We start from the raw sequence: 25,690 nt of genomic DNA, 5'->3' as shown, positions 1-25,690 counted from the left end.
TCTAGAAACCGGCCCAGATCCATGTAAAAGTTCCCTGCACCATTGGAAAATTTACGCCTACATATATGCCTTCCCCTTCGTATCTTTCAGACAAGATGGACGGTGATCTAATGGTTTATTTATTTTATTTGTAATACTTTAATACACAATCTAGCCTAATCTAGTTGAACGATTTGAATAAAATCTTTTTCCTTTGAGTTTGTAACAAGAACTGAGAAACATGAAATACGCGAGAATAGAAAATCAAGACTTTCATGCTATCTGTAGAGGCGATAAGCAAACAGTCGGTATCCCTCTATCATCGCTTTGCTCACGATAGATAATGTGCAACGTTGCTATAGTTATCACTAACAATATATTCTCCGTCGCTTGGAACTCGATCACCGACTTGCCTTTCTATAGACGTTTCTGTGAACGCATGCAACAGCCCCTAGCTAGCCTATTCGCTTGTTCTGAGTTTTTTATTGAAAATCCGCTCATCCTGAGACAAGAGGGAGAGGCGGCTTGCTGCTAAATTCGGAGCACTAGATGGATGTCTTCAATTAAGTATAGCCACCTTGACCAAACAAAAACCTATTACTGCAAACGTAGTACGGTTGAATGTAAAATATAAATGAGAATACAGATAGTCACATACATATATAAGGTGATTCATGCAACTGGTTCAAAGATTCATTCATTGTTTTCCCCTAACATTTCTTTTTAAATGCAATCAGAAAAGATGTATGACTTGTCCAGTTACGTGAATAACCCTGCATAATGTAAACATAGGTAATCAAAGAATATATAAATACATGTAATCAGAAATAAAATTACATACGTTAATTTTTACAATGATTCTTATAAAATAGTATTCCTTTAACTATATTAACTCGGACATTGATTTCAGGTGACTTCCACCGCTAGAAACGCCACAGACATCCCAATTTTCCTAAATTAGCGTGTAAGAGACAATACACGGTGGAAGTGGAGGCAGATGGACGTTGAATATGGAATTTTTTTCGATGGAGCAACGGTACAAGGATTCACCTTAGCAGCTTCGCATTCCCTCCTTTTCCCTCGTCTTTTTTCTCGCCCAGAGGCCGTGTCTAATGATCTACACACTCTCACCGTGCCTGCTAGAAAATAGTCGTATATGCGTGCGCGTGAACACGCAGGGAAACAATTTTCTTTTATCGTGACCTGTTTTATCATGTCTTCGTCGTCTTCTTTTGCCGTGCAAGATAACAGAACTCAAGCCGCATATTTTCGGCCCTGTTGTTAATGCGCCACTTCGCGAGCTCTGATAAACAGGAAACGACGTCCACGTGCATTCACTGGTGAGGAGAAGGGACGAGGAAAGGGCTGGCAGGCTCTTTTAGCCATGTTTCATACCGACCTCCACATTTATTCATCCTGCAACGTCATATGAATTTTTATTTCCATTCTGATCGAATGTAATCCTTATTTCTAAACGTTTCTATAATTTTTTTTTAAGTTAAATTGATTGTAAAGTAGAAGGGTTAATTCCAAGTAATGGTATTTTCATACAGAGTGAGAGCAGCGGGGGGGAAAAAAATTGTTTGATTTGCGTGGAGATCAGGAGGATGCCTGAAGCATGGGAAAAAATTTTGGAGCATTTTATAAGAGGAAGCAGGCGCAATCAGCGGCCGCATTTAAAGCCAGGGCGTGGTGGCAATTTTCGGGGACCCATACAGACACGCAGGTTTTTCATTTCTTCTCGCACACGCAGACACATTTGTGATCAGCGATGGCTTCAATACGCCTGAAATTGTTCAAACACTCCACCGTATTCAATTTTCACTATTCTACTCCACTGTGAAAAAATCTTGAAAAACACTAAAATTACGGAAATTATCGTTTTAGATATTTATCTCATATATAATTACATATTTTTAATAAATTATATTTTTTAAAGCTATTACAAATTATTTATCTTATTTTTAAGGTTGTCGGGATGTTATAATCATGATGGAACAATTTTGCTACGAAGAAATTGTAAGAAAAATAAAATTAAAAAAAAAGGTTGTGGTAGGAAGAGCTGGCGAGTGATATTTGTTGCGTAGCATGAAAACTTGCGAGAAAAAAGGGAATCTAATGGGCATCGCTAGTGCTGATACGAGGGCAAAAGACGTGGGTGCACATACACAGCGCCGTCTCGTCATTCACGCACGCATACACGCGCAAATGATGTATAGTTGCACGTGTGTGCGCCGTACCCCGCAGGATATTGCCTAGACGCAGTGTGATTGGCCGATCGTGCAACTAGGGACGACGACGACCGTGCAAGGCTCCTTGTGCGTGCCATTCAGTGGCGTAACTCCGCCATTTGTGCCTTCTTTTTTAGGCGAAAATATCTTCCATAATTAGTAAACCAAAATTAGCAATTATTATCAATGGTAAATCCCCATTTACACTTACAATTACATTACTTTAATGAATGACAATACTGATTTCCTCGAATACTTGCAAAGATGTTTGCTCATTTTCTCTTATCGCGAGAGTATAGTTTGCTAGCGATAATCTACTCGTTAAACAAGCCCGCTAATTACCCATAGACCACGTTCGACAAAAGATGTTCTAATTACACACGTGTTCCCACGGCGTTCATATATTACTAAGGTTTCATTCAGCAAGCGAATGTGTTTAAAAGTCCACGCGTGGAAATATTTCGCTCATCGAGAGAGCCACCGGTTACGCTACTGCGCGTTCGCACGCACACAGCAGCACACGACACACGCTCACGGCCACCCCTATGCGAGAGCCTAGCCATGACCAGCGTCTTCCACGCACGCTTCGTCAGTGGTCGCTGAGTAGGCCGTGGAAGAGGGTTTATGTTCAAGTTTCAACTTTCTTCTGCTGCGGGTGTGCACTCGTGTCGCGTCGATCAATGAGGCCGTTGCAATCAAAAAGTACATTTGAAACACCTAAATCAAGAGGTACGAATAACGCAACGAAATACAACCATTAAAAAAGAAACGAACGTCAATGAAGATAATCGAAAGTCTAATACGAAAACCCGTAAGAACGACAAGGACAGGCATATGGTGAAGATAAGAAGAGGAAAACAGATAGAAGATTAAAGTTTTCTTTTCGCCGCAGAATATTGAACTGTGGGTTAATAGATGAGACAGAGTAGTGTCTGCCATTCGTTCGCGATGATGAAAGGGACGCGGAGAGGTTTGTTTTGATCGGCGGTTCCGCGCACGCGCACCATACGCCATGCGCGTTCACTAGCAGTTAAATCCTCGCGGCAACGTTCTCAGCCCAACGAATGCGAGTGCACACGCACGCTAGCCCCCTCGTGCGTTTCCTAGTGTACACCTCGGCGGCCATTTGAACATCGTTGCGGCGCCAGCGTTCCAAGGAAAGAGAGAGATCATTTAGACGAGTAAGTTTGCACGATATTGCGTCTAGATTTGTTATGGCGACCACAAAAATAGTCCACACCGTGTAGTTGTTCCTTTTAGTTATATTTACAATGTTACCGAACACTTTCATTTGTGACTATTTTTTTAACATAATTTTTATTTAATTTTTATAATCACAACGGCATAGTTAGCACTAGCCTTTGCAATACTTTAAAACAGTGTCAGGTGACGAAATAATATATTGTTTTCATATATTATTCTAGGAAATTTTATTTTATGTCAGTACTACAGGCTGGCCCACAAAACGCTTTACCATTTAAAAATTGAATAAACTTTTTTCAAAATTTGAAACAAAAATTTTAAAACCTAACAAACAAAAAGTTATTCAATTCTTAAATGATAAAATACCTCATGACTCACCTTGTATGGATTATTTTTTAGTTTGACATTATCAATTGTCATGAAATCTTATTCATGTATTCCACTGTAATTTATCCGATCGGTAATGTGTTAATGTTGCAATAAATGAAAATGTGTTTGACTAATTGCACTGTATAAAGTATCGATGTATCGCGGTGGAACGAATTTATCTTGAAGAATGTTTTGTGCCGTTGTAGATTATTTCTTTTAAAATTGTTTGTCGCTTGTATTTATTGTATTTATTAATCATGAAGGGACTTTTAATTTATGCATATGCGTTGCACGCTCAACATGCGTTCTGTACATGCGCAGTGCGTCAATCCCATTTACGCATTTTCTTGGAATTAACGAGGGGTGATTTCACGTGTGTGACTCACTCCTCACAAATTTGATTTTCAATTAACTGCCTAATGGTCAGAGACCAATTTTGTGTCCACAAATTGTACTTTTGGACACGTTCAAATTTAAATCTAAATATTCAAGTTTAAATTTCAAATTTAAATTCACACAATAGAATTTAGATTTTCAAATTTAAGTTTAGATTACGTCTTTTATATTATACAATTTATAGACCTAAAATTAAGAAAAAGATTGATTATTACAATTCCAGACCCTGTTCTGCAGACAAAGTTCGAGATGGCGAGCACGTCGCAACAGTATTGCCTACGTTGGAACAACCATCGCTCTAACTTACTGACCGTATTCGATGAGTTGCTGCAAAATGAGGCATTTACTGACGTGACTTTAGCTGTTGAAGGTGGCGCCTCCGTCAAGTGCCACAAGATGGTCCTGGCGGCGTGTTCTTCTTACTTCCAGACCCTCTTTATCGACTTACCGTGCAAGCACCCGATCGTTGTGTTGAAAGACGTCAAATATTCCGAAATTAAGGCCATCCTCGAGTACATGTATCGAGGAGAAGTAAACGTAGCCCAAGAACAATTGGCTGGATTGTTGAAAGTTGCAGAAGTATTGAAAGTAAAGGGTTTGGTGGAGGAGAATGGTTCACAGGGTCGTCGAGAGGAGGTTGAAACCTCGATGTCTCCTCCTCCAGCCATAAGTACCAGCACAACGAGCAGTGCAGCGCACAGTAGCGGTCACACGTCTCCCCCGCACTCCACAGGAACCTCTTACAACATTTACGGAAAATCTCCAGTCGACAGGAGCAATCGCCTACCACTGCCAATGTGGCCATTATCGGGGCTTCCTATGTCTCATTCCAGTTCCAGTCACCAAGCAGCGCCTCCATCACAACACTGTTCCATACTCGCCGGTTCCTATGACAACGGCTATGAAACCTCGCCTTTAAAGCGCAAAAAGCTCTCCAATATGTTTATGAACAGGGACACGCCGATACTGAGGACGGTCTTGGGCCAAGGTCATGCTGATAGCTCTCAGGGAATTCCTTTATTACAACCAGACAGTCATGAGAATCATTTTAGAACCAATAGCAATGGGTCATCGAATGATAATGACAGACATAGCAGCATTGACTTGGTTCACGGAGAACCTGCGCACAGTCCTTACACCGACATGTCCATGATGGATGATGATGACAAGCAACCATCTCCTCAGTCGTATCCTGCAGATATAAAACCAGGTAAAGGAGATACAGACATTCATTTTTTGAAGTTACACTTGTGAACATAAATTAAAAGTCCATTTCCTTTAGGGATAGCAAATTATGTACCAACGCAGAAGCCAGAATGGAAACGCTATAAGCAGTACACAAGGAATGACATCATGTCCGCAATAGAAGCAGTGCGTTCAGGAATGAGCGCCCTCCAGGCGGCACGTAAGTACGGAGTACCCTCCAGAACACTTTACGACAAGGTAAAGAAGCTGGGAATCACGACATCAAGGCCATTCAAACGCGGTTCGAATGGCAGTGGCGCCTGTTTCCCTTACGGGATTGGTGGGAACGCGAATGGAAACATCTATGGTGGCGCCCTCTCTGAAAACGAGAATGATAGTAGCATGATCGAAGGACCTGAGTCTACATTAGATGCATACAAGTCAAAGGATGCGCCAATAGATAGAGAGATGCTGGATGCCACTAGATGTACCTCCAGCCCTATAGTGCATTCTGTAAAGCAACAAAGCAACGAAGATCAGGTGGAAGATCTCTCTGTGAGTCGTAAGTCGGATGTCCGTGTGATCGTTCCACCGTCGTCGGTGATCAAGCAGGAGGAGGATATTGATTCTGGTGCGTGCAACCACAACTAATGCAGGTCCTCCTTCTTTTCAATCTCTCGTTACCACTAGGAGCAGTTCTCCTAGCAACAACTAGACGTACTATTTTTCGGTTACATAATTACACAAACGAGAAGTTTTTAGATACCTTAAGGACATCGTCGATTTAAAGGAAATTGTATGCAGGGACCTCGGTGTTGTGTCTGATGAAGCAACATGTGAATTTCAATGATTTTTATCTAATAATTTCTTGGGTCACGAGATATTATACCTGGAAACAAGAGAAAGATACAACCAAACTGAAAATTGATTAAGTAGGTCAGCCTTCAACAAATGGCCACTGTAATTCCACTGTAACAGTGGAGCCATAGAATGTATATTCATGAGAACAATCCTGGTATAAGGGTACTGGGATATGGATTCTTGGAATCCTTTTCTAAGACTACCTTGCACAAGACTGATTCATGCATCATGGATACAAGAGACTGAAAATTGTAATCAACAATTATGTTCCAAAGTTGTTAAAGCCTAATGCTAACTATTCTGGTAAAAATGGTGCCTTCAGAAGTCATTACATCTTGTGAATTTAAAAAGAAGAGAGGATGATACTATCGTAGAGGAGAATTATTGATTAAAATTATTGTTGAAAATTATTGGTACAACCAAAATAATCACAATTGACCTAGTGAAAACTTTTCTCATTTGAATATTTAAGAAATTTACTTGTACATCTTGGATTTTTTCTCTGTTTTTTCAATGATAATACGTTTGAATAGATAGTAATTGCAAATTACATAAACAGTAATTTGAATCGCATTAGCTTTAAACACTTTCGGACCAGTGAGTAGTATGCATATTCTTTTAAAATTAATTTGTAATCATTGTGATTCGATACTTTCATTGTCATATGCAATCTACACAGTAGTACTATTTTATAGAGCCTTAATGGATATATATATATCCATAGATAGATAGATAGATATAAGCCGCGTGAAAGGGGACGAAAGAGAGAGAGAGAGAGAGAATATTATTTTAACAATTTTTTTTTTTTTCTTATAAGAAAGATATTCCTGTCTTTAGCATTAAATGCTGTCAACACGACATGATTATATATTATATGCGAAAAAAAAATATATATATAATCTAGAGAAAGCAAAACTGAAAGAAAAAAAAGGTTAAAGAGAGAAAGGAAAAGTTGTACACATAACTTTCGTGTTATCGACTGAATAATGATTAATCGCTGTTAATTTGTTGCTAATTATAAGGTTACATTATCGTTACTGATCATGGCCCTGGGATACAGCTGCAATATTGCTCAAATAATTAACGCATTAATTACCATTACAATAAATACGATAGAACGAACTACCTCATTGTACAACGAACAGAGATCATGTTCAATTAACGTGTAAGACTGATAGAGAGCCGAATCTGCGTTACCAGCTCGTCAAAACCGTGTTTTTATTTAATATTTATTATATTATGAACAGATATAAAGTTTTAACTATGATGTAGTTCATTAAGAGTAGAAGAGTTGCAGTTCTCTGAAATTTATGTTGAGGCCAGCCATTTAGTGACTGGATACAGTAATTTACAGAGTGATCACTGTTAAATCATGTTCTCAGGCCTGTCTGTAAATCATTGTGTCTGAATTTCACGTTATCCATCATTTTGAGAAGTAGTAAACGTCGGATACAATTGTTTTACTGATTTTATTGCAGCAGTAAAGATTCTCCTGATGTGGAGACAGATTTTCTACAATGTACAAAATAATTGTTGGTTCAAGCTTTCATATAGTGAAATTGATTACAACAGACCTAGTAGAGAGCTGGAATTTTTATTCTTGACAAGACTGTCCATTATTTGTACCTTTTATTTCAACTTTTGGACAAGTTTTACTGTTCCACTGATCCTATAACAGGATTCTCATTGATAAGTACAAACCAAAGCTGCCTTGAAACTGTTTTACCTCAGAATATAGGTGACATAATGCATATGACACAATGTTCCATTTTCATCTGAACATTTTGTACTTTGTTTCATATTAATTTAAAATTTTATAACTTTCAGCAATAGTAGTGAAGAGTATGGAACAATGTTTGTAAATTGCAATTACCTATACAGAGAGATATAAAGTTCAGGTGAAAATGGAATTCTCTTAGTTTTGTAATAGAATGATTGTAACACTGTACCTGTACACTGATCGCAATGCGGTTATGATATTTATATCCAGAAATGACTGATTTCAACATCAATAGGTGATGAAGCCATATTATAACAGTAAAGAAAAAAAAAAATAGTGAAATTCATAGTATGTATAACTAAAAATATATAGCAATAGTGAAGAAATAGACAAAATGAAATGTCCTGAAACAGACAGAGAATAGTCCAATTAAAAGAACTTAGACTGAAACACTTAAAAGACTATGTAGATACCTGAAAACACTGTGTTCAAAGCAAAGAGGAGAAGCATATAATTGTAATATAATATAAAAATAAGAAGGGGAAAAATGTAAAAGAAGTGCTCAAAGACATATCACTACTATAAAAATACGCGATTGGAGATGTCCATAAAAAAAAAGGAATTTGAAATAAAAATAATCAAATTTATACAGTGAAAATTATGAATTTTTTGAAGAAATACGTGGAAAAAGAAATAATCCGGCACAATTATATATGTACTAGTATATAATCTAATCGCTGTGTAGGCGCAACCTTGAATGCCTTATGAGAATTTAAAATCTTAGTTATGTACTGTTTATTATCGAATTATGCCTTTTTATTGTATGTAAATCTAGCGTCGTATTATTTTTTAAGACTGATTTTTTGCTACGTTGACAATTTGCACACATTACACACAACACACGCACACACGTACATATACACACATTAAAAAGCACTTTTGATTAATTGTAAGTTTCTATATTTTACACTTTCCACCATAATTACGGGTCACATCCCATTTTCCACTATGTGGACATATGTTATTAGAATTGTACAAGTTTGTTATTGAAATATATTACCCTGATAAGAAAGTCATGAGATGCTGTTTGTCATTATGTATATGCGAATAGATGTTTAAGAGTCATCTTTTTACAATAAAACAGTGAGGATGAATTTCTGATAGCTAGTAAAATTTATTTTTTAACTAATATCAATCTCTTTTCCATATTCCCTGTTACTGAATAATAATAAATTTTATCTTTCCTTTGATGCATATAAACGTATCAAGGATCATGAACGTTTCGTTGGTGTGATCAGATTAAATCGCCCATTATCTTACAGACAGATGTAAGTGGGAGCAGTAGTAATACTGTAAGCACGATTTATCCCCGTTAAATTCTATTTGTGTTTATATTTGTTGAGTCTGGATTGTTTGGACGATAGTCTTAAATCAACATTGGTAGCAGCAACACTACTATGCTGATGAGACCACCCCGAGGCCTATTTTTCCTGTTGGCCAAGCATCGTATCACGTTGCAAGTTTTACAAGCGCCATTATACACTATGAACCATAAAATTGAGGCAAAGTGTGTTTATTTATGTTAAGAAAATTATATTAATTAAATGAACAAAAACCAAACGATTATTAATGAATGACCAAATTGGAAAAAATAAAATACTCCAGACGATTTTCCCTCTTCAGAGTTCCACTTTAAAGCTGCACCTATCTCAAGTTGTCTTTCAAGCGGTTTTTTCGTTTGATCGTCACGCTGTCAGAGACAGAGCGCCAATATCGCCGCGAGGAAGAATTTCAATCAAGCCGCGGGATACCCAGCCTTGAGCACATGGTGAAAAAAGCGGAGAGTTAACTTTGCGGTGTAATTGGACGTTGAAGCAAAGTCTTAAGAGTGGAAACACGTTATCAATTACAGACAGAGAGATCTTTCAATTTGGTAAATTAACAATAACATATTTAAGACAAATATTAAGTTAAAACATATTTTTTTAACGTGTTTACAATTCTAAAATGATCGGTGATCTTCCAAAATTTTTAAGATCAAAATCTCCACATTTCTATTACAACTTGATCGTCAATTTCTGGCCCGTTATCGCTCATATCGGTTCCAAATCGACTCCCATATCTTTCAAAACCACCTTTCAGCAATGTGCAACCACGCAGAGCGAGGGAGAGCGACGGAGAGCCAAGGAGAGCAAAATATCTCCAGAGCAGCAGAAAAGAACGGCAGAAGCAAAGGACAGATAGAAATTACATAAACGTATCAACAACGGTGACCAAAACCACAAGGGACCGCGTCGTGTTATCCTAGGTCAGTGTGCCTCACTCTGGAGGAGAACTACACCATAGTTCTATCTCTTTAATAAGTCTCATTCCACGCTCCGCGCACGAAGAGAATAATTATGGGCTTGCGCAGATCGTTCGCCAGGGGGTGGGAGAGGGTGGTTAAGGAGAAATAAAGCCTCGAGCCCAGCCGGTGAATGCGGCCACGGATAGCGAAATTTCTCCGGCCCGTTTCGTGTCCTCCCGGGGTCAATCAGCGGATCTCCCTCCGTGCCTAACTGATCGTTCTCACGGTGAGTAACGTAATTCGCGGCTCCTCGTGTCCCGTGTACGTTGTTACCGCGTGATACACGACGGTGAAGCATCAGTGCATACGTGAAAGAAAATTTTTGGTCCCTGGAACATCTTTGGCCTTTTTCAGGACACGCTGGTGTGAAACAACGGCAGCTGCTCGCAACGTTTTCCCGGATGCTGAGGCATGCGCCCTAAAAACTCTGGAATTGATGTATTGCAGAGCGCAGGTACAAATCAGAGTGACAGCCTCGCGTGCGTCCACTCGAAACATTGTCCGCGCTTCCTCTGTGCGTATACGCGAACATTTGCATGCCCTTTTTGTCGTTGCTCTTCTACCAGATGCTTCAGAGAAAGTTTCCTGCTCTCTAAATGTCATCGTAACAAAGAGGACTGTTTGACAGCAATTTTTGTCTGAAAATAAGAAGTCGAACTGAATTTTACGGGTGAAATTCTTTTTTCTACCTGGCGAAATTAATTAAATTAACACAGAGCACAAAGTTACCATTGGAAACAGATATTTGATGATTTTTATTAATCTTTGGTACTTTTTCGTAATCTTTGAATCAATATATTCAGAGTATAATTAATTTTCGCCTAGGGGAAAGTGGAGTGCAACAATCGAAAGTAAAACAGGATTCTGATAATTGGAACGATCTTCAATCAAACTGCTTATTCTCTTGGTAATCTTTCGAAGATTTGACTCTCTTTGTCAGGAGCAGGAAATAAGTATAAGTTAAAAATTAATTTTTCTTTTTATAAAATTTTTATGATTATTTGATTACAGATCTGCATTTATTACCTGCTGTGGACAGCGACGCTGAGCCTAAAACTTACCTTGGAACAGGAGACCACTACAGTGGAAAGTTGGGACTGCCCTGCAGAATGCATTTGCCTTTCCCCGAAACAGGTAACTCAGCAAAAATTCTACCAGTACTTTACAGTCCAAAAATTGGCTCAATTTCATTGAATCCAGATCAGAAACTAGATTAGGAATTGATCAGTAGTTAGCAGAAGCTAAATTGGTCGTTCATCCGCGATTAATTAGACTTATATCACGTACAACATCAACTACGCTGTTTTCTAAAACAGATTTAAGTGAAATCAATCACTTAGAATGTACCTCAGCTGTCAAAAACAAAAGATATACTTGACCAGAAAGAAATAAGAATTAATATGAAATTGATGAAACTTGGTTTTTTCAGGTTCTCTGCAATACAGGTGGGCTAAAAGACATTCCCACCCAACAGTTGCCTCAAACAGTGGAGGAACTGTCCCTGACGAAGAACAACTTCCCAATAATAAAAGGCGACGCATTCGCCGGTCTGAGAGTCCTCAGGAAGTTAATGATGGATGGTAATAACATCTCCACAATACGTCCATTTGCGTTTCGAGGGCTAAGTAGGCTACGTGAGCTCTCCATACAGCACACTCCTCTACCTTTCATCGAGAAGTTCTCATTCGCCGCCCTGCAAAATGTGTCAGTGTTACTGCTGGCCAACAACAAGATCCGTTATATAGAAGGGTATTCTTTTGCTGGTACGTCGAACATTCGTGTGATCCTCTTGAGCAATAATCCTCTGCTCAGGATCCAGACTCACGCATTTTCTGGTCTGACCAACGTTGTACATCTAATCTTCCCCTATGGCATCAGAACCATAGAACCAGATGCTTTTGATGGCCTACAGCATGTTGGTTTGTTGAAATTGACCTACATGGACCTGTCTTCCCTCCAGTCATACACCTTCCGTGGCCTGTCCTATGTGCATTCGTTAAACATACAAGAGAGTGACCTGGGCATTCTTGAAAGAGCTGCCTTTGCTGGGCTCAGTCATGTGGAGAGATTAAATATACTTAACAACAAGATCGATCTGATTGAGAAGCTGTTTCTGAGGTATGAAAATAACATAGAGATGCTGAGATTTCATGGAAACCATGTGCTAGAGGCACCTAGACATGCCAGAGATATTAATCTTGAAGTGAACTCCATCAGTGCCATTGATAACCACTTTCCATGCGACTGCCAGGCCCACAATGTGTTGGAAAGCGATTTTGTGAATGGTACTATCAGCGACTTTCAGAAGAGGAATTTCTGTATCTCTCCTATTGAGTACAATGGCAAACTGATGAATCTTGTGGATTTCGATTTGGTAGCCAGGTGTCATGACAATGTTGTACAGGACAACTTGGGCTCTGGTGTAATTGGAGTCTTCACACTACCTACAACCCTGTTCCTTATTCTTCTGTTCCCCATGAATTTCTTTCAATGAAGTGAGGTTAGCTTAAAAATGTTACCGATTGCATATCATCACAGGGTTGTAGTGGGAAGAATTTGTATTGTTTTTTAGAGTATTGGTTATTAAAGCAGATTCTATGGTGGCTTTTATTATTAAATTACTTAAGATCTAAAGATAAAGTGCAAGTAGTTGTAATTTAGTTTAACATTTCTGTAGATATTAAATGAAAGGGAGAGGTAAAGTAGCAACTAACTTTTTGAGAATATATTCCTCATTCAAATTATTTCTATTTGGAGGACATGAAGGAAAATTTTTTAGAGAAATGTATTTCACAACTTTTCTATTTTCATTTTTTCTTATTTTTGAGTCATTTTATATAATAGGAATTTACTGTACCAATAGTCACCCACGAAAGTAATTACATCTCGTAATTGCTATAAATATTTCTACAAAATTATAGCAAAATGTTTAAAATCAAATATGAAACTATCAGGCAAGTTGAGAACTTTAAAATTGGCATGGTTGACTATTGTTACAGATCCGTCATTGTGAGATCATTATCGAGAACGTTTTTTCTATCATTCACTGTATTCGATTATTATAACTCGCACAATCTTAAGCATGCGACTACGAGCTTTAACTGATCCATGTAACTGGATTAGCGAAACCGCATCCATTTTGGATTTATTCTGTAATTTAAAGGTAATTCCAAACAAGTGACACATTTACCACGTTATATCGTGTTAACCCCTTGAACCTATAATTTTCATCAACGATAATGAAAGTATATAAGTAATAAGGATATGATAAGTTCAACTTATATAAGAATACTTTATTGAGAGGGTAAAATTCACGTGGTTTGAACGAAATAAATAGCGCTGATTTGTGCTTTTTCTTAGGAAAAGTTAACATTCGATAAAAAAAGAATCTTCAGATTAAAAGATATAGATATTTTTAAAGTTTTGTTTCACATTATTGTTAATACTGCATTAAATTTGATATAATTAGAAACATTTTGATCTTCTGAGAATTAACTGATCATGTGAGTAGTCTTCCTTGGATAAAATAACCGCTCTAATAAAAAGTCAGATGTGTTACATGAACATATACATATATGTATATTTAAACTAATAATTCATAAGATTTTTAACAGTTTTATCTTAAATTTTTATCAAAAGATTTATTTCGTGGCCTAATTTTCTTCATCATCAATCAGAAATTAAAGATTTTAGATTACCTATGAATACTTTGTTATTTTCACAAATTTTTGACAGAAAATCGTGCGTTTAAACTATGAGAAAAGAAAGAAGAGAAATATTTGCTCTCTTGTCACTTGTAATGTAAAGTCTGCGTGGCCTTCGGTCAGCATAGTAACCGAGGACCAAACTAGCTTATATTTTTTACCAACATCTAACATATAACGTATAAACGAAAAGATAATAAATGCTGTAACCTTTTATTGTAGTTAGAAGTGATCTGTCATTTAATAAACGATAAAAAATTATTTACAAGCGCAAACGTTTAACATTACTAAAATATATAAATATATGGTACAAGAGATAAATTGAAACAATGTATTCCTAATATTAATTTATTGAAACTGGGACATTCCATTTTTGTAAGAACTCTAAACAACGTCGACATCCTTATTTTAGAATAGTTTTCAATGTTGCTGATTTCATTTTATCTAAATTTCTGGCATCAGCTCTGTCCTCTGCATACGTGTTTACCTCATAGTGAAATATAGACTCCATTTCTATTGGTGCTATGCCTAAATCTTCTAAAGTTGGTAACGTGGGATCTATCTTGTCAGTAGTATGATGCTAAACAGAACGTAATGAACATGCCTTTTACTTTTGAGATCTTTATGGTTTACTTCAATATTGAAGTACTTTAAGTGCACTTACACATTCTATTACTTCCCAGGTCAAATCGACAACAGGATGTACCGGCAGTACAGTCTCCCAGAAAGCAACTTTCAATTTAGTTATTACATTATTTCTCAACTCTAATATTTCTATTTTTTGAAAAGGGTACGCTATATCGAACATCCATGAAACTAATTCGCTCAATTTATATCGTTTCGGACTAAAAGAAACAAAAATTCTAAATTCTTCTATACAAACCTCGACTTAAACTCAGCATTATTTGCACTACATACCCGACAAATTGATAAGTTTTACCAGCTGTATTAGGATTATTTATGATGGCTACAATACCTGAAACTACATCACGAATATGTATTGGTTGTTTTTCAGTCTTTTCCCCTTTGTCATACAATGCTACGTATCTGTAAAGAATTCATGATCCATGAAATTACAATGATACAAATTGTAAAAGATTTAAAGTAAACATACTCACGAACGATAGATCTTCCTTGATTCATTACAGTAATGGCTTATAAATTTATCACGTTGTCCATATATAGCAGATGGGCGGATAATGGTTGCTTCTGGAAATTCTTCTTTCACTGCAAGTTCTCCTTCCCATTTTGTTTGAAGAATCTTTGAGCCCTCTTTCAACATCAACGGCTTGAAAAAAGAAATATACAATCACTGAATATCACTGCTTTAAATAGCAAATTAATGCAAGTGAATAACCTACTGTAGGTTTTTTTGCTGCATTCAAACATGACATATGAATAAATCGTTCTACGTTACATTGCTTAGCAAGTCTAGCAAGCTTTCTGGCTCCTTCCACATGTACATCTTTAAAGCTGAAGTTATTAGTCTCAGTATTTCTTCCAATCAAATTAATAACTACATTGGAATATTTCATGCACTTGATTATTGACTCCTCATCTCTGAGATCAAAGGGGTGGTATAAAACCTGTCCAAGATCTCCACCTACTTTCAACTGCCGAACACGATATGGATCACATCTGTGTGGAAGAATGATCTGTAAGAAAACACGCAACATCAACTTTAAGGTCTCATGTTGATAATATTTTGTATTTACTTGCCTGAGAACCAATTTTCCCCAATCGTACAGGTAAGTAGGATCCAATGAAACCACTGCAACCAAATACTGTACATATTTTGCCACTGAAAGAACTGCGACCACCAGTGCCTCTTTTCAAGCTGGCTGTAGTAGGATTCTTAATTATATTTGGTTTTGAAGAGTAATCGTGGCTCTGTACCGTATAGCATGTAGCGTATACATTCTGATTCCCTGTATCACGCAATCCAAATCGTTATTATTACATAATTGCATAGAACACTAATGCGTTTATGACGCGTATAGGTTATACATAAACAATTGAACTACAATCATTGTTTCATTTACCATTATCACAAAGTTATTTAAAATAAATGATTAACAAGTAAAATTAGTAAACTTACTTGTCGCTCGTACAACTTTCAGAATCACGGCCGCCATGTCTGTCATCCGTTCACCCACGAATGATGGCGGCAATAGAGAGACGAATTTGTTTTTAAGTTGGTTAATACTTTGTTAAGAATGGGGTACAGTAAATTCTTGCACATTGTCCCCCAGTTTGGAACCGAATTGAGGCAGTTTCCGTAGACAGACTATTTTTTCTGCCTCACAGCTCGCCTTTGTAGTTCGCCAAACAAAAGCTACGAATAAAACATGATAACGAAATAAAAGCTGAGGCAACCGAGATATTTAAACACCAGCGTACCAAATGCTATAATAAAGACGATACTTAAACTTTTTTATTTTTAACTTTTTCTGTATAAAAAAGCCATGTAAGCTGTACCTCCACATTGTCCAGGCATAACTTATGTATTGGACGAACAATGTGCAGAGATATTTTATGTATTTTCCTGGCAATCCGTTTTTATAATTTATTCAAAACAATGATGAAATGAAATAAGTTACTCAATAAGTGTTGAAAAGTAAATGTGTTCTAAATTATATCATGTTTAATCTGATTTTAATCGGAAAAGTCTCATCAATATGTTAAACAAATTTTTAGATAAAAAAAAGTAAAATTAAAAAAGTTATATTATTGTATTATGAACTGTCAAGCTGTGAACTCTCGTTAAAAGAACCGCGTCGCGTATTGCATAACATATGTATAGTACATCGCAGGCTTAACCGTGTCCGAGAAAGATAACATAGGCGTAGGAATAGCGGAGTGAACAATGTGAAGGGAGCACTAGTAGGGATAATGTGAGAGCATTTACTGTACTGCGAATGCACTGTATACATTAAAAAAAAAAATTATAACAAAACTATTTTACATTATAAATTCGGAGTAAGAATTCCGAGAGGAGAAATGACTAAAATAATTGCTATGATAATTAAATAATTAAAAAATGAGTGAACGAAAACTTTATTACGGTTACAAGATTCAGCTTCTAACTTATAAATCGGTTAATTATACTGTACTATATTTGAATTACTGCGTTGTAAAAAAATTAACACTATTGTAAAACGTATTTCCCATGAAACGAGAAATAATTTCAGTTAATTGAATTGTTACATTGAAAATGTGAAATTAAAAAATATAACAATAAATACAAACAAAATTTTATATTTAAATTTATACAAATGTTATTGTTTTTTCTCTTTTTGGTCATTGGTCATAAAGTCATTTTGATTTTGTAAGAACATGTAATAATAGACTATCCAAGAATAAATTATTCCTATTGCACAATATACTGAAGTAATAGCAGTAGGTAAAAATGGTAATTTATCGCCAAGTATTAACTTGTGTAATATTGTTTCGTATATTGTTAATGCTGGTAAAACAATGACATATATATATTCGTAAGAATAAAGTAAGTGTTGCTTGAAATTCCTAGTGAGGACTAGAATAGATGCAATCATATACACTAGTAATAACAGTATTTTCAATGGAGTTAAATTGCTTGGATAAAGCAGTGGTAAAAGTGCAGTATGTCCAGCACTGCTTAAAATTAGAAATATTCTAGCATCATTTCTGTCAATTACAGCTAATACACTAAAATATGTTCAAAAAGAGTTAATTTTTATTCTCAATAAAATAATTAATTTCAATTTTTTCTTACCATAGTGGCACAATAGCAGTTAAAATAGCTTTTTCATGAACATGCCATCCAAATACAAAGGAGGATAAAGCACAAAGAGTTAAACACCTTATAAACTGTTTTGAATTTGTATTATAGTCTTTCTTGAATAACAAATAATATAAAGCAGGCTGCAATTTATATGTCATTTAGATATATTGGTAATATTAAGTATCAGTATAATATAATACATACCAGTATCGCAAAAAGGGTTAATGAAAATGTTATAAGTGGAGTAGGAGTTGGTAGTACTAGAAATGATTGTTCTTGAACTAAACCACCAGTCATTACTGCTGATTTTGTTACTTTTAACCATCCTAATCTTTTCAAAATTATCGATATTGCTTTATCTACACCTATGTACAATGCCCAAGCATTTGCTGCCCAATATGCATGAACCAATCCTCTTTTGAGTGGGAACAACCTTGAAAATACCTAAAATAATTAATATTAATTGGAGAAAAAGAACACACAGTAATATTATTTACTTGGGGTAATTGTGAAGCAAATGGTCCAAATGAAATCATCAGAGTGATCATAACTATGCTTCCAAGCATAAATAGACGTTTAAAAAATTGACCACCATTCATACAATATGATCTAAGCAACCACACCAAAAAGACTGGTGCCACATACAAATAAATGTGTTTCAAATTCAATAGCAAAGCAAACCATAGAGTTCCTTGTAAGGCAGATGTCTGAAAATATAAGCTGTTTAATTGTTATGGAAAAGTAAGATCATATTTTCTTACTTACCTGTTTATTCACTTTGGAAACTTTAGTGATAGCTAATAGAAGGATACCAAGTAAAAACCCATTGTATTGAAAATGTATATGATCTACTACTAATAATCCCATATTGCACAGAGATAAAATTACAAATATAGTATAATTATGAAATGAGGTACAGAATACTTTTCCAATTCTGTAAAAAATACAAAATGTATTTTAAACATTCTTTGCATAAAGAATATTGATGTTGTCCTAAATACTTACTCTTTAACTCCATAAGCATATACCAAATCTAAAACTATAACAGAGCCCCTTTGGAAGAAGATAGTATTGGATGATGCATAATCCAGATTTTCTACTCTGAGCATCTCAGGATCAACATATTTTGCTACATGACTGAGAAAGTATTCGAACCACGCAAATAGTGGTGGATAATCCAGTGTCCATTGTGATTTTACATTCACATACCATTCTTTAATTGGCAAACTGTGTGTTATAGCAAGCCAGTTGCGGTGTACTTCAAAATCTGTAGAACGACTAAAAATCAAATTTGTCCTATGTATATATAACCTTAAAATTAAAGAGAAAAATGCACAATAACAAAGTTACAATATTTTTTTAAATATACAAAGAAACATACTATGTGGGAATCAGAAGTACTTTGAAACACGTAACGAGAAGGAAAATACGGAAAATAATTCTGTTTCCGTTCCATTTTTCTGATAAAAAATTTATCTCTTTCCTTTTCAATGCAGAAATAGTTTTATCACTTGTAATATTCATTGTTAGAAAATATTTCACGTGGCATGCTTTAGCGTAAGACCTCTCACGAAGTTACTCTATGTAAAGTAATAAAATAAGCCGGAGCAATGTACAGCAAATCTTATGGTAGGGCACTGCAGGAATGTGGTGGAGATTATTGGCGGAAAAAGCCGAACAGGCTTCGCACACGACAGAGCTACCGGTACACTTGTGTGAGAGCACAAGGACGGTATAGTGGGACACGGCGGTAGGTCATAATGGGGGTAACTGCTTTCGCCCACGGCCCACGATTCTGGCATCACTGACTACATACTATATATGTATAAGCTTCGAAGTAGGTAAACATCGAAAAAAGTAACCGATATGATGGTGCGGAACACCTTACGAACGTACCAACACATGCCTACCTATAGACCTACACTCCCACCGCTATCGCTGTCCTCACTTCATTTACGACTGTCGATATCATTTGCTCCGGCTCCGGCTGCTGCTCCTGACTCTACTCGCAGCAAAAAAGAGCGCGTTTACTTCCCGAATGACTGCGGTAGCGTACACCGCTTTAGCGTGTTCGAAAAATTTAGTGGTTATACAATATCACTAATATGCATATTGACACTATCTCTTACTACCTTATTTGATTTCTTCTAATTATTTTTTAGATAGTAGAAAAAACAAAGTTTTTTAGAAAAAATAAGTTTATTGTTATATATAATTTGCAACATCAGCATGTTATTAAATATCAGTTTTCCTTAATTACGCTATTTCATAATGCAACTTACAGTATATATAAAAAAAGGAAACTTTCAAAGTGTTATCATTCAATGATGCAATGTCTAATCCTTCAAGTGTCAATTTAAGAAAGACTAAACAAACCGAGGAGACTTTAATAAATTTATACAAGATGATTTATCTAACTTGACGACTTTAAATTATTTATGAAACAAAAAGTACATGATTTCAAGGTAATCATATTTTCTATACTATTCACACGTCAAACTTTACAGGTTACATTTTTTAAACGGGACATCCTACATTTTTTTACCTAACCGAGTAATTTAAAGTTGTCGAGTTAGATGAATAACTTTGTATAAAGAAAACTTTTACGAAAAAATTCAAGTTATTCATATTTACAACAATAAATATATCAATGCACAAAAAACAAGAAACATGATCGTTTTTCTGTTTATAAGTGGTCAGTAGTTCCTTTTTCATTCGAATGTTAGATGAACTTGGCACTGAAAGGGTTAAGAAAATTTTTCCTAATGCTCCTGCACTTTTAATCTCCTTGCAACTGCAACAGAGATATCTCTCCTTTTTTCTAATGTTAAAAAGAACAATTGTTAGCGTGAGATATGTACATCAGTCGGTTGCAGTGATCAAAGACTGCGCTTCTAGCAAGCTCTCTGTAGCAAGGATAGAGCTGTTCATGATCGGTGCACTTACTGAGTTGCCCGATTTTTTATTCGAAAACGGATAGAAGCTATCGATGTTCATTGGTACAGAATAGCTGTTCGATTTATTGATTGGCGATCCACAGTTGCCATTTATGTTCATTCTCAATTGATTCACATCGTTTCGTAGTAGTCTCACGTAAAGCTCTATGTGATTTTGTCCACCATTACGGATCTCCAAAGTCGGTATCCAACGAAAGTAACACTGTGTCCAAAGTTCTATGGTCGCGATATGGTATAGCGGTTTAATCTCACACTTTTCACTCGAATCTGCTACACGAGGATTGTACAGAGGATTGTAAAACAATAAAATATCTTGGTCGTTGAACTGCTCCCTCCAATCCCAGACGCTCCGTAAAACGAGAGGTTTTTCTGGGTCCTACAAGATATGTATTCTTAGAACCAAAGTTTTATTGAATTGAAAGTGATAAAGTTCATCGTCATTTTTGTACTGTCTATTTATTTTGAAAGATGTTAAGAGATAGTACCGTAGCTGCCGCCACTCGGTCCTTCTCGCAATTGAAAATGAACGTGTCGAAAATGCAAACATGGGCAGCGTCCCATAAAGTCGTCAGGTACGTTTCCGTGAATTCGAATTCCGCTGGAAATTGTTGAATCAATTGCCAAACACAGTCAAGGTATAAAAGGAATAGCGGAGACTGTCGAGAAACAAAAATACTATAAATTTACAAATAGAAAGATATATCTGCATGCAAGATTCAATTAAACCTACCTTCTCCATGGGCCTTTTTGCAATATGACCTAATCTATCACAAAATGGATGTCCACCGGCAACCCATTCCTTCTGTAAAAGTGACTGGAACCCGTTTAAAGTACGAAAATAAGGGTCAAGCAACAATTGGACTAAGCTCGATATAATGCAACAAAGATCTGTGCCAGCGCCTTCTAAAAATCGGCGATGTTGAATTAAAAATACGAAAATTCACAATTGTATTTTAATTTCTTTCTTTGCTTACCTTGTAAAATAACAGAAAATCCTGAGTGAAGATGATTGCAAGTTTCGACAGTTTTACTCAAACAATACGATACGTACTTCAACCACTTAGTGTTCTCCACGGACGAATAAAAATTATTATCCTGAAGCCAAAATTGCCTTATATTTTCTAAAACGAATATATTATGTAAAGATATTTGTCATCCTATAAAAATAATGGTAATAAATAAATGTAATTCACCTGGAGAGCACAGACTGGCAAATTTTGAGAAAGCTATGGCTATTAACTTTATATTAATGTCTTTATTTAACTCTAAAACAATCGGAGGCATTTTTTGTGGATGACTTTTGCGGACATTCTCGAACATGATATTCTCCTGCATTCTGTTGGTAACCAACGGCGAAAGCTCAGGCATTTTTACTAATGCAGCACCGTGTGCACTTGACCAGGCCCAAATTGGTGGACGGCTGCCTTGGAAGTGCTTAGCTGCGTCCATTAGTTGACTATCAGTAATGGATGCTGGTACAATAATATACCGTGATAAGCTATAAAGAAATTTCACATTGTTACACGTTGTCCGAGATGCAACCAGACTTTCATTATGAATTACATTTACCTACGACAAAGCTTAAAGTCTATATTAACTGTAGACAGTCTCCACAACTTTCTGAACTTTTCATTACATATGGTTCGTTCTAATTCATTATACCAGTCTGAAATGTCCCGAAATAAGCGGACAGTTTTATCAAGACTACTATAATAAGCTTCTCTAAAACCAAAAAAAAAAAAAAACAGTAGAAACTTATTTTACATATTTTGATATTAATTTTTAATTTTTACTTGAAATACTAACTGGTAATCATAAGCAAATAACAAATCGTGTTTACTAGGAAAAGTATGATGTAATAATGCTTGCAAAAGATTTTTTCCATCTCCAATGGGTGAGAATTTGAAAGAAAAGGACCACGTTCGTAAATTCTAGAATCCATAATGTATGTTTCAATGAGCACAAATGACAGAAATTATAGAACATTGTTAATAACAAGTAGAAAAAATAATTACTTTACAAATAATAAATATTCCTTTTACTTTAGATGGTACTGTATTTCCAGGTACCAATTTTCTTTTCTTATCCCCTACAGTTACATAAATATCCTGTATGTTTGTTAAACATGTATCCATGTATCCATAGAGATGATTCTGTTGACGGGCCACATCCTGCACATAAAAATATCCATTTTTAAAAAATTTCAAACACTGAAATATTTATTATTCTTATGAAATTTGCTTACTTCTCCATTTGTATCTTCAGTCGTGATGAAAGTAAGCTTGAAATTTGTAACAGATAAAATGCCAGATGTTCCTTGTTTTAAATCACTGACAGGTGAAAACATAAGAACACTTTGTGCTTTGGTGACCATACATTCACCGGGTAACAATTTTACATTATTCTCGGTTAAAGAATTACGTCGACTAGAACCCAGTGGCTGTACATAATGGATTCCAACATTATTATAGTTGATAATATATCAAGACAAGAATTATTCATAGTCCCCATTATACTTTTTCAATGAGGTTATGTCTAAATGTTTACATAAGAAAATAGCAGACAATTACCTGCATCTCATGTTCCTCCAGACCTACGTAACTTTTGAAATTGTTAAAACTTTTGCTTTCCATCGCGAACGTTTGAACAGTTTACGTCGATTGCGTTGAACTAAAACCATAGAAAATTAGAATTCCGCTCGGCACTCGATTCTGCTTTTATTAGTTTCTCTTTAATTCCATTCTTGTCTGATCGGTGGCGATTATCATTGTAAATTGAAGGCTAGGCATTGTTTGAGTTCACGAGAAGAAATTCACTTCCCGACCCAGAACAAAATCACACTATAACCCTCCGTTCGAACCATCCTGAACAGTTTTCTCTACAATTTCCTCTTCGTTCGCCGCTTTCGCGTTCCATTCATTGCTATGAGTCCTTGAGTTCGCATTTGTCACCGCAATACATTCAGAAAATTGACATCGTGTAACACGGACTTCCTAACCTCTTTTAAATTCATTAAAACATCTTTTCTTCGGTTCGAATAAATTCAGTTTTGGTTAAAATAAAATGAAACTCGTAAATAATAAATATTTATTGATCAATAACACTTTTTATTGGTATGAAAAGAAAAAGATTCATTCAAGTGTTTTAAAATATAATTCATTTCTTTCTTGTTAACCTTTCTAAGCAACTTTTATTTGATTACTGAAATTGACTGTCTTCCTGTTGGACGATTGTTAAGAGAATTGAATAACACTCAGATTTAAACTCTTTCTCCTGTCTTTCAAATGTGCCTGGGCAATTTCCAAGAACTGTGGTTTCTGTAAAAGGTTGTAGGCAAGTGCAAGCAAATTCAGTGCCTTTGTTTGAACGTAGGAAATGCCACTAGAAAAGAGGTCATGGCCTAGCTCCAAAACAGTGCCAAAGTCACATTCATCAGCTGCAATTATTGTCAATCTTATCACTTCTTCAAGCTTTAACATGGGTGTTTTCCTAGCCTCTGGTATTGGAGGATGTTCTATTTGTTTTAGAATTTTATGCAATTCACCTAGGATGCAGACAATTACTTGCTGAACTGCAATTCACAATATTTAATTACTTTTTTTAATGATATAACTTACTGTTGCTTACTGCCAAATCTCTATATCCTAATTGAGTCTTTTTATTATAAGGTACCACAATTCCAGCTTTGTGGAAAGTCCTTGCAACAACTTGCATTTCTCTGGCTTGCATATTAATTGTCTTTTTCTCCAAAGTTATTTTCCTCTCTTTTGCAAAATTTCTCAGTTTTTGGTGTAATTGTGCTAATCGAAGTCTATCAAAGGGAGAAGTTAATTTTAATTTTTCTCCTATGTGTGCACTGTAAAATAAAAGTTATATTTTAATTTTTTATGAATAATTTAAATAATAGAACGCTTACTCAATAGCACCAAATATATTTTCTGCAACTGGTTCTATTAAATAGTTCACATTTACTTTGTTCTTCCCTACAAATACAGGCTTCTCTGAAGCATCATCTCTCCAATAACCATAATGCAAACCATCTTTGCCATTATCCTTGATAATGGTCTGTAAAAAATGTTGTAGATAATAAATATAATTATAAAATAATGTTTATTATAATTATCCTACCTGAAATTCTGGTGGATCATAGTAATATCTCCAATGTCTCAATAATACTTCTTTGTCCTCAACCTTAAAACTTAGAAATTTCTCTCTGAACACATCATAAGGACCTATTAATTGCAAATTAACATTCTTTAATGCATTAAAAGAATCTATGTCAGAGATACTTTTGCAGAATTCATAAAATTGAAAAAAGTCTTCTGGCATTTCAGTAAGAAATAAATGGGAAATAACTTTCTGTGCATTGATTTGGAGTGTTTCATCATTTTCAACATTAATTTTGGCATCTTTTAATAGTGACAAGATGGTGATTTGATTATTAGAAGTTTTTACATATTCTGTACAATTTAAGCTTGTTGATTCATCACCAATTTCATAATAATTATCATTCTTTTCATCAATAGTATCATTTACAACAGATAAAGGACTGTGTGAGCTTTCATCTTTTGTGTCATCATTCTTTTTTGACATTTTCTTCTCTGGAGAGTTATTTGATGCTTCTTTACTATCTTTCTTCTTTCTTCTTTTACCTAATGTTGCGTAATTTGTTGTATTTTTATTTTTCTATAAATAAAAAAATAAATTAAACATTTATTTGCAATTAAAAACGTACATGAGCAATATAAAATTTTAAATAAAAATATAATATTTTTAAATTCATACCGCATCTTTGGTAGGCGGATGCTTGTATTTTTCATGATGCGTTGGATTTTTCTGATAACATTTACTTCCATACCGACACGGAATTCGCTTGTCTTCTCTATAAGCTTTAAATTGCAGCTCTTCGTTGTCTGACATTTTTTAGGTTAGACCGCGCCAAAAATCAAGTAAAAATAACCTCAAAAAAAATCCA

At 35.5% G+C, this 25,690-nt stretch overlaps 6 protein-coding genes across 6 annotated transcripts; 2 read left to right on the top strand and 4 right to left on the bottom strand.

Moving 5' to 3' along the window:
- Positions 1-4,427: 4,427 nt before the first annotated feature.
- LOC108573315 (protein tramtrack, beta isoform-like) lies at positions 4,428-6,014 on the top strand. The gene is made up of 2 exons (XM_017935722.1): positions 4,428-5,388; positions 5,461-6,014. Exons 1-2 carry the CDS (start codon positions 4,428-4,430, stop codon positions 6,012-6,014), a joined length of 1,515 nt encoding a protein of 504 aa, XP_017791211.1.
- A 4,665-nt stretch (positions 6,015-10,679) lies between these two features.
- LOC108573331 (leucine-rich repeat-containing protein 15) lies at positions 10,680-12,785 on the top strand. The gene is made up of 3 exons (XM_017935739.1): positions 10,680-10,745; positions 11,303-11,425; positions 11,721-12,785. The coding sequence occupies exons 1-3, from the start codon at positions 10,728-10,730 to the stop codon at positions 12,783-12,785; spliced, it is 1,206 nt and encodes a 401-aa protein (XP_017791228.1). The 5' UTR covers positions 10,680-10,727.
- Positions 12,786-14,361: 1,576 nt separating this feature from the next.
- On the bottom strand, positions 14,362-17,789 carry LOC108573261 (NADH dehydrogenase [ubiquinone] 1 alpha subcomplex subunit 9, mitochondrial). The gene is made up of 8 exons (XM_017935655.1): positions 17,750-17,789; positions 16,094-16,330; positions 15,715-15,923; positions 15,357-15,650; positions 15,114-15,283; positions 14,914-15,042; positions 14,660-14,840; positions 14,362-14,575 (listed from the first exon to the last, which is right to left on the bottom strand). Exons 2-8 carry the CDS (start codon positions 16,137-16,139, stop codon positions 14,399-14,401), a joined length of 1,206 nt encoding a protein of 401 aa, XP_017791144.1. The 5' UTR covers positions 16,140-16,330; positions 17,750-17,789; the 3' UTR covers positions 14,362-14,398.
- Positions 17,274-19,594, bottom strand: LOC108573232 (probable dolichyl pyrophosphate Glc1Man9GlcNAc2 alpha-1,3-glucosyltransferase). The gene is made up of 7 exons (XM_017935621.1): positions 19,140-19,594; positions 18,764-19,036; positions 18,536-18,692; positions 18,256-18,465; positions 17,963-18,202; positions 17,750-17,898; positions 17,274-17,682 (listed from the first exon to the last, which is right to left on the bottom strand). The coding sequence occupies exons 1-7, from the start codon at positions 19,280-19,282 to the stop codon at positions 17,274-17,276; spliced, it is 1,581 nt and encodes a 526-aa protein (XP_017791110.1). The 5' UTR covers positions 19,283-19,594.
- A 937-nt stretch (positions 19,595-20,531) lies between these two features.
- On the bottom strand, positions 20,532-23,623 carry LOC108573297 (myotubularin-related protein 10-B). The gene is made up of 10 exons (XM_017935698.1): positions 23,286-23,623; positions 22,961-23,155; positions 22,731-22,886; positions 22,522-22,646; positions 22,285-22,437; positions 21,909-22,213; positions 21,690-21,836; positions 21,446-21,618; positions 21,201-21,371; positions 20,532-21,091 (listed from the first exon to the last, which is right to left on the bottom strand). Exons 1-10 carry the CDS (start codon positions 23,346-23,348, stop codon positions 20,621-20,623), a joined length of 1,959 nt encoding a protein of 652 aa, XP_017791187.1. The 5' UTR covers positions 23,349-23,623; the 3' UTR covers positions 20,532-20,620.
- Positions 23,624-23,936: 313 nt separating this feature from the next.
- On the bottom strand, positions 23,937-25,676 carry LOC108573304 (UPF0609 protein C4orf27 homolog). The gene is made up of 5 exons (XM_017935708.1): positions 25,501-25,676; positions 24,844-25,401; positions 24,632-24,780; positions 24,333-24,571; positions 23,937-24,259 (listed from the first exon to the last, which is right to left on the bottom strand). Exons 1-5 carry the CDS (start codon positions 25,633-25,635, stop codon positions 23,949-23,951), a joined length of 1,392 nt encoding a protein of 463 aa, XP_017791197.1. The 5' UTR covers positions 25,636-25,676; the 3' UTR covers positions 23,937-23,948.
- Positions 25,677-25,690: the final 14 nt, after the last annotated feature.

This window comes from Habropoda laboriosa, unplaced genomic scaffold (assembly GCF_001263275.1).
Source record: "Habropoda laboriosa isolate 0110345459 unplaced genomic scaffold, ASM126327v1 scaffold134, whole genome shotgun sequence".
In the NCBI taxonomy this organism is placed as follows: domain Eukaryota; kingdom Metazoa; phylum Arthropoda; class Insecta; order Hymenoptera; family Apidae; genus Habropoda; species Habropoda laboriosa.
The sequence above is the reverse complement of the archived record's forward strand: the minus strand, read 5'-3'. Positions and strand labels throughout refer to the sequence as shown.

Bases quoted from the DNA above. Each gene is read 5' to 3' on its own strand.
- LOC108573315 (XM_017935722.1), top strand. From the start codon at position 4,428: ATGGCGAGCACGTCGCAACAGTATTGCCTACGTTGGAACAACCATCGC. The intron at 5,389-5,460 runs GTAAAGGAGATA...CATTTCCTTTAG, and splicing joins TCCTGCAGATATAAAACCAG to GGATAGCAAATTATGTACCA.
- LOC108573331 (XM_017935739.1), top strand. The intron at 11,426-11,720 runs GTAACTCAGCAA...TGGTTTTTTCAG, and splicing joins TTTGCCTTTCCCCGAAACAG to GTTCTCTGCAATACAGGTGG.
- LOC108573261 (XM_017935655.1), bottom strand. From the start codon at position 16,139: ATGACAGACATGGCGGCCGTGATTCTGAAAGTTGTACGAGCGACAA. The intron at 15,924-16,093 runs GTAAGTTTACTA...TGCGTGATACAG, and splicing joins GAAAGTTGTACGAGCGACAA to GGAATCAGAATGTATACGCT. The intron at 14,576-14,659 runs GTAAGTGCACTT...CGTTCTGTTTAG, and splicing joins CCTGGGAAGTAATAGAATGT to CATCATACTACTGACAAGAT.
- LOC108573232 (XM_017935621.1), bottom strand. From the start codon at position 19,282: ATGAATATTACAAGTGATAAAACTATTTCTGCATTGAAAAGGAAAGAG. The intron at 19,037-19,139 runs GTATGTTTCTTT...TTTGATTTTTAG, and splicing joins GTACTTCTGATTCCCACATA to TCGTTCTACAGATTTTGAAG. The intron at 17,899-17,962 runs GTATGTATTATA...TATAAATTGCAG, and splicing joins TAACCCTTTTTGCGATACTG to CCTGCTTTATATTATTTGTT.
- LOC108573297 (XM_017935698.1), bottom strand. From the start codon at position 23,348: ATGGAAAGCAAAAGTTTTAACAATTTCAAAAGTTACGTAGGTCTGGAG. The intron at 22,887-22,960 runs GTAAGCAAATTT...TTTTATGTGCAG, and splicing joins CTGAAGATACAAATGGAGAA to GATGTGGCCCGTCAACAGAA. The intron at 21,372-21,445 runs GTAGGTTTAATT...GTTTCTCGACAG, and splicing joins CAAAAAGGCCCATGGAGAAG to TCTCCGCTATTCCTTTTATA.
- LOC108573304 (XM_017935708.1), bottom strand. From the start codon at position 25,635: ATGTCAGACAACGAAGAGCTGCAATTTAAAGCTTATAGAGAAGACAAG. The intron at 24,781-24,843 runs GTAGGATAATTA...CATTTTTTACAG, and splicing joins ATGATCCACCAGAATTTCAG to ACCATTATCAAGGATAATGG. The intron at 24,572-24,631 runs GTAAGCGTTCTA...TTTATTTTACAG, and splicing joins AATATATTTGGTGCTATTGA to TGCACACATAGGAGAAAAAT.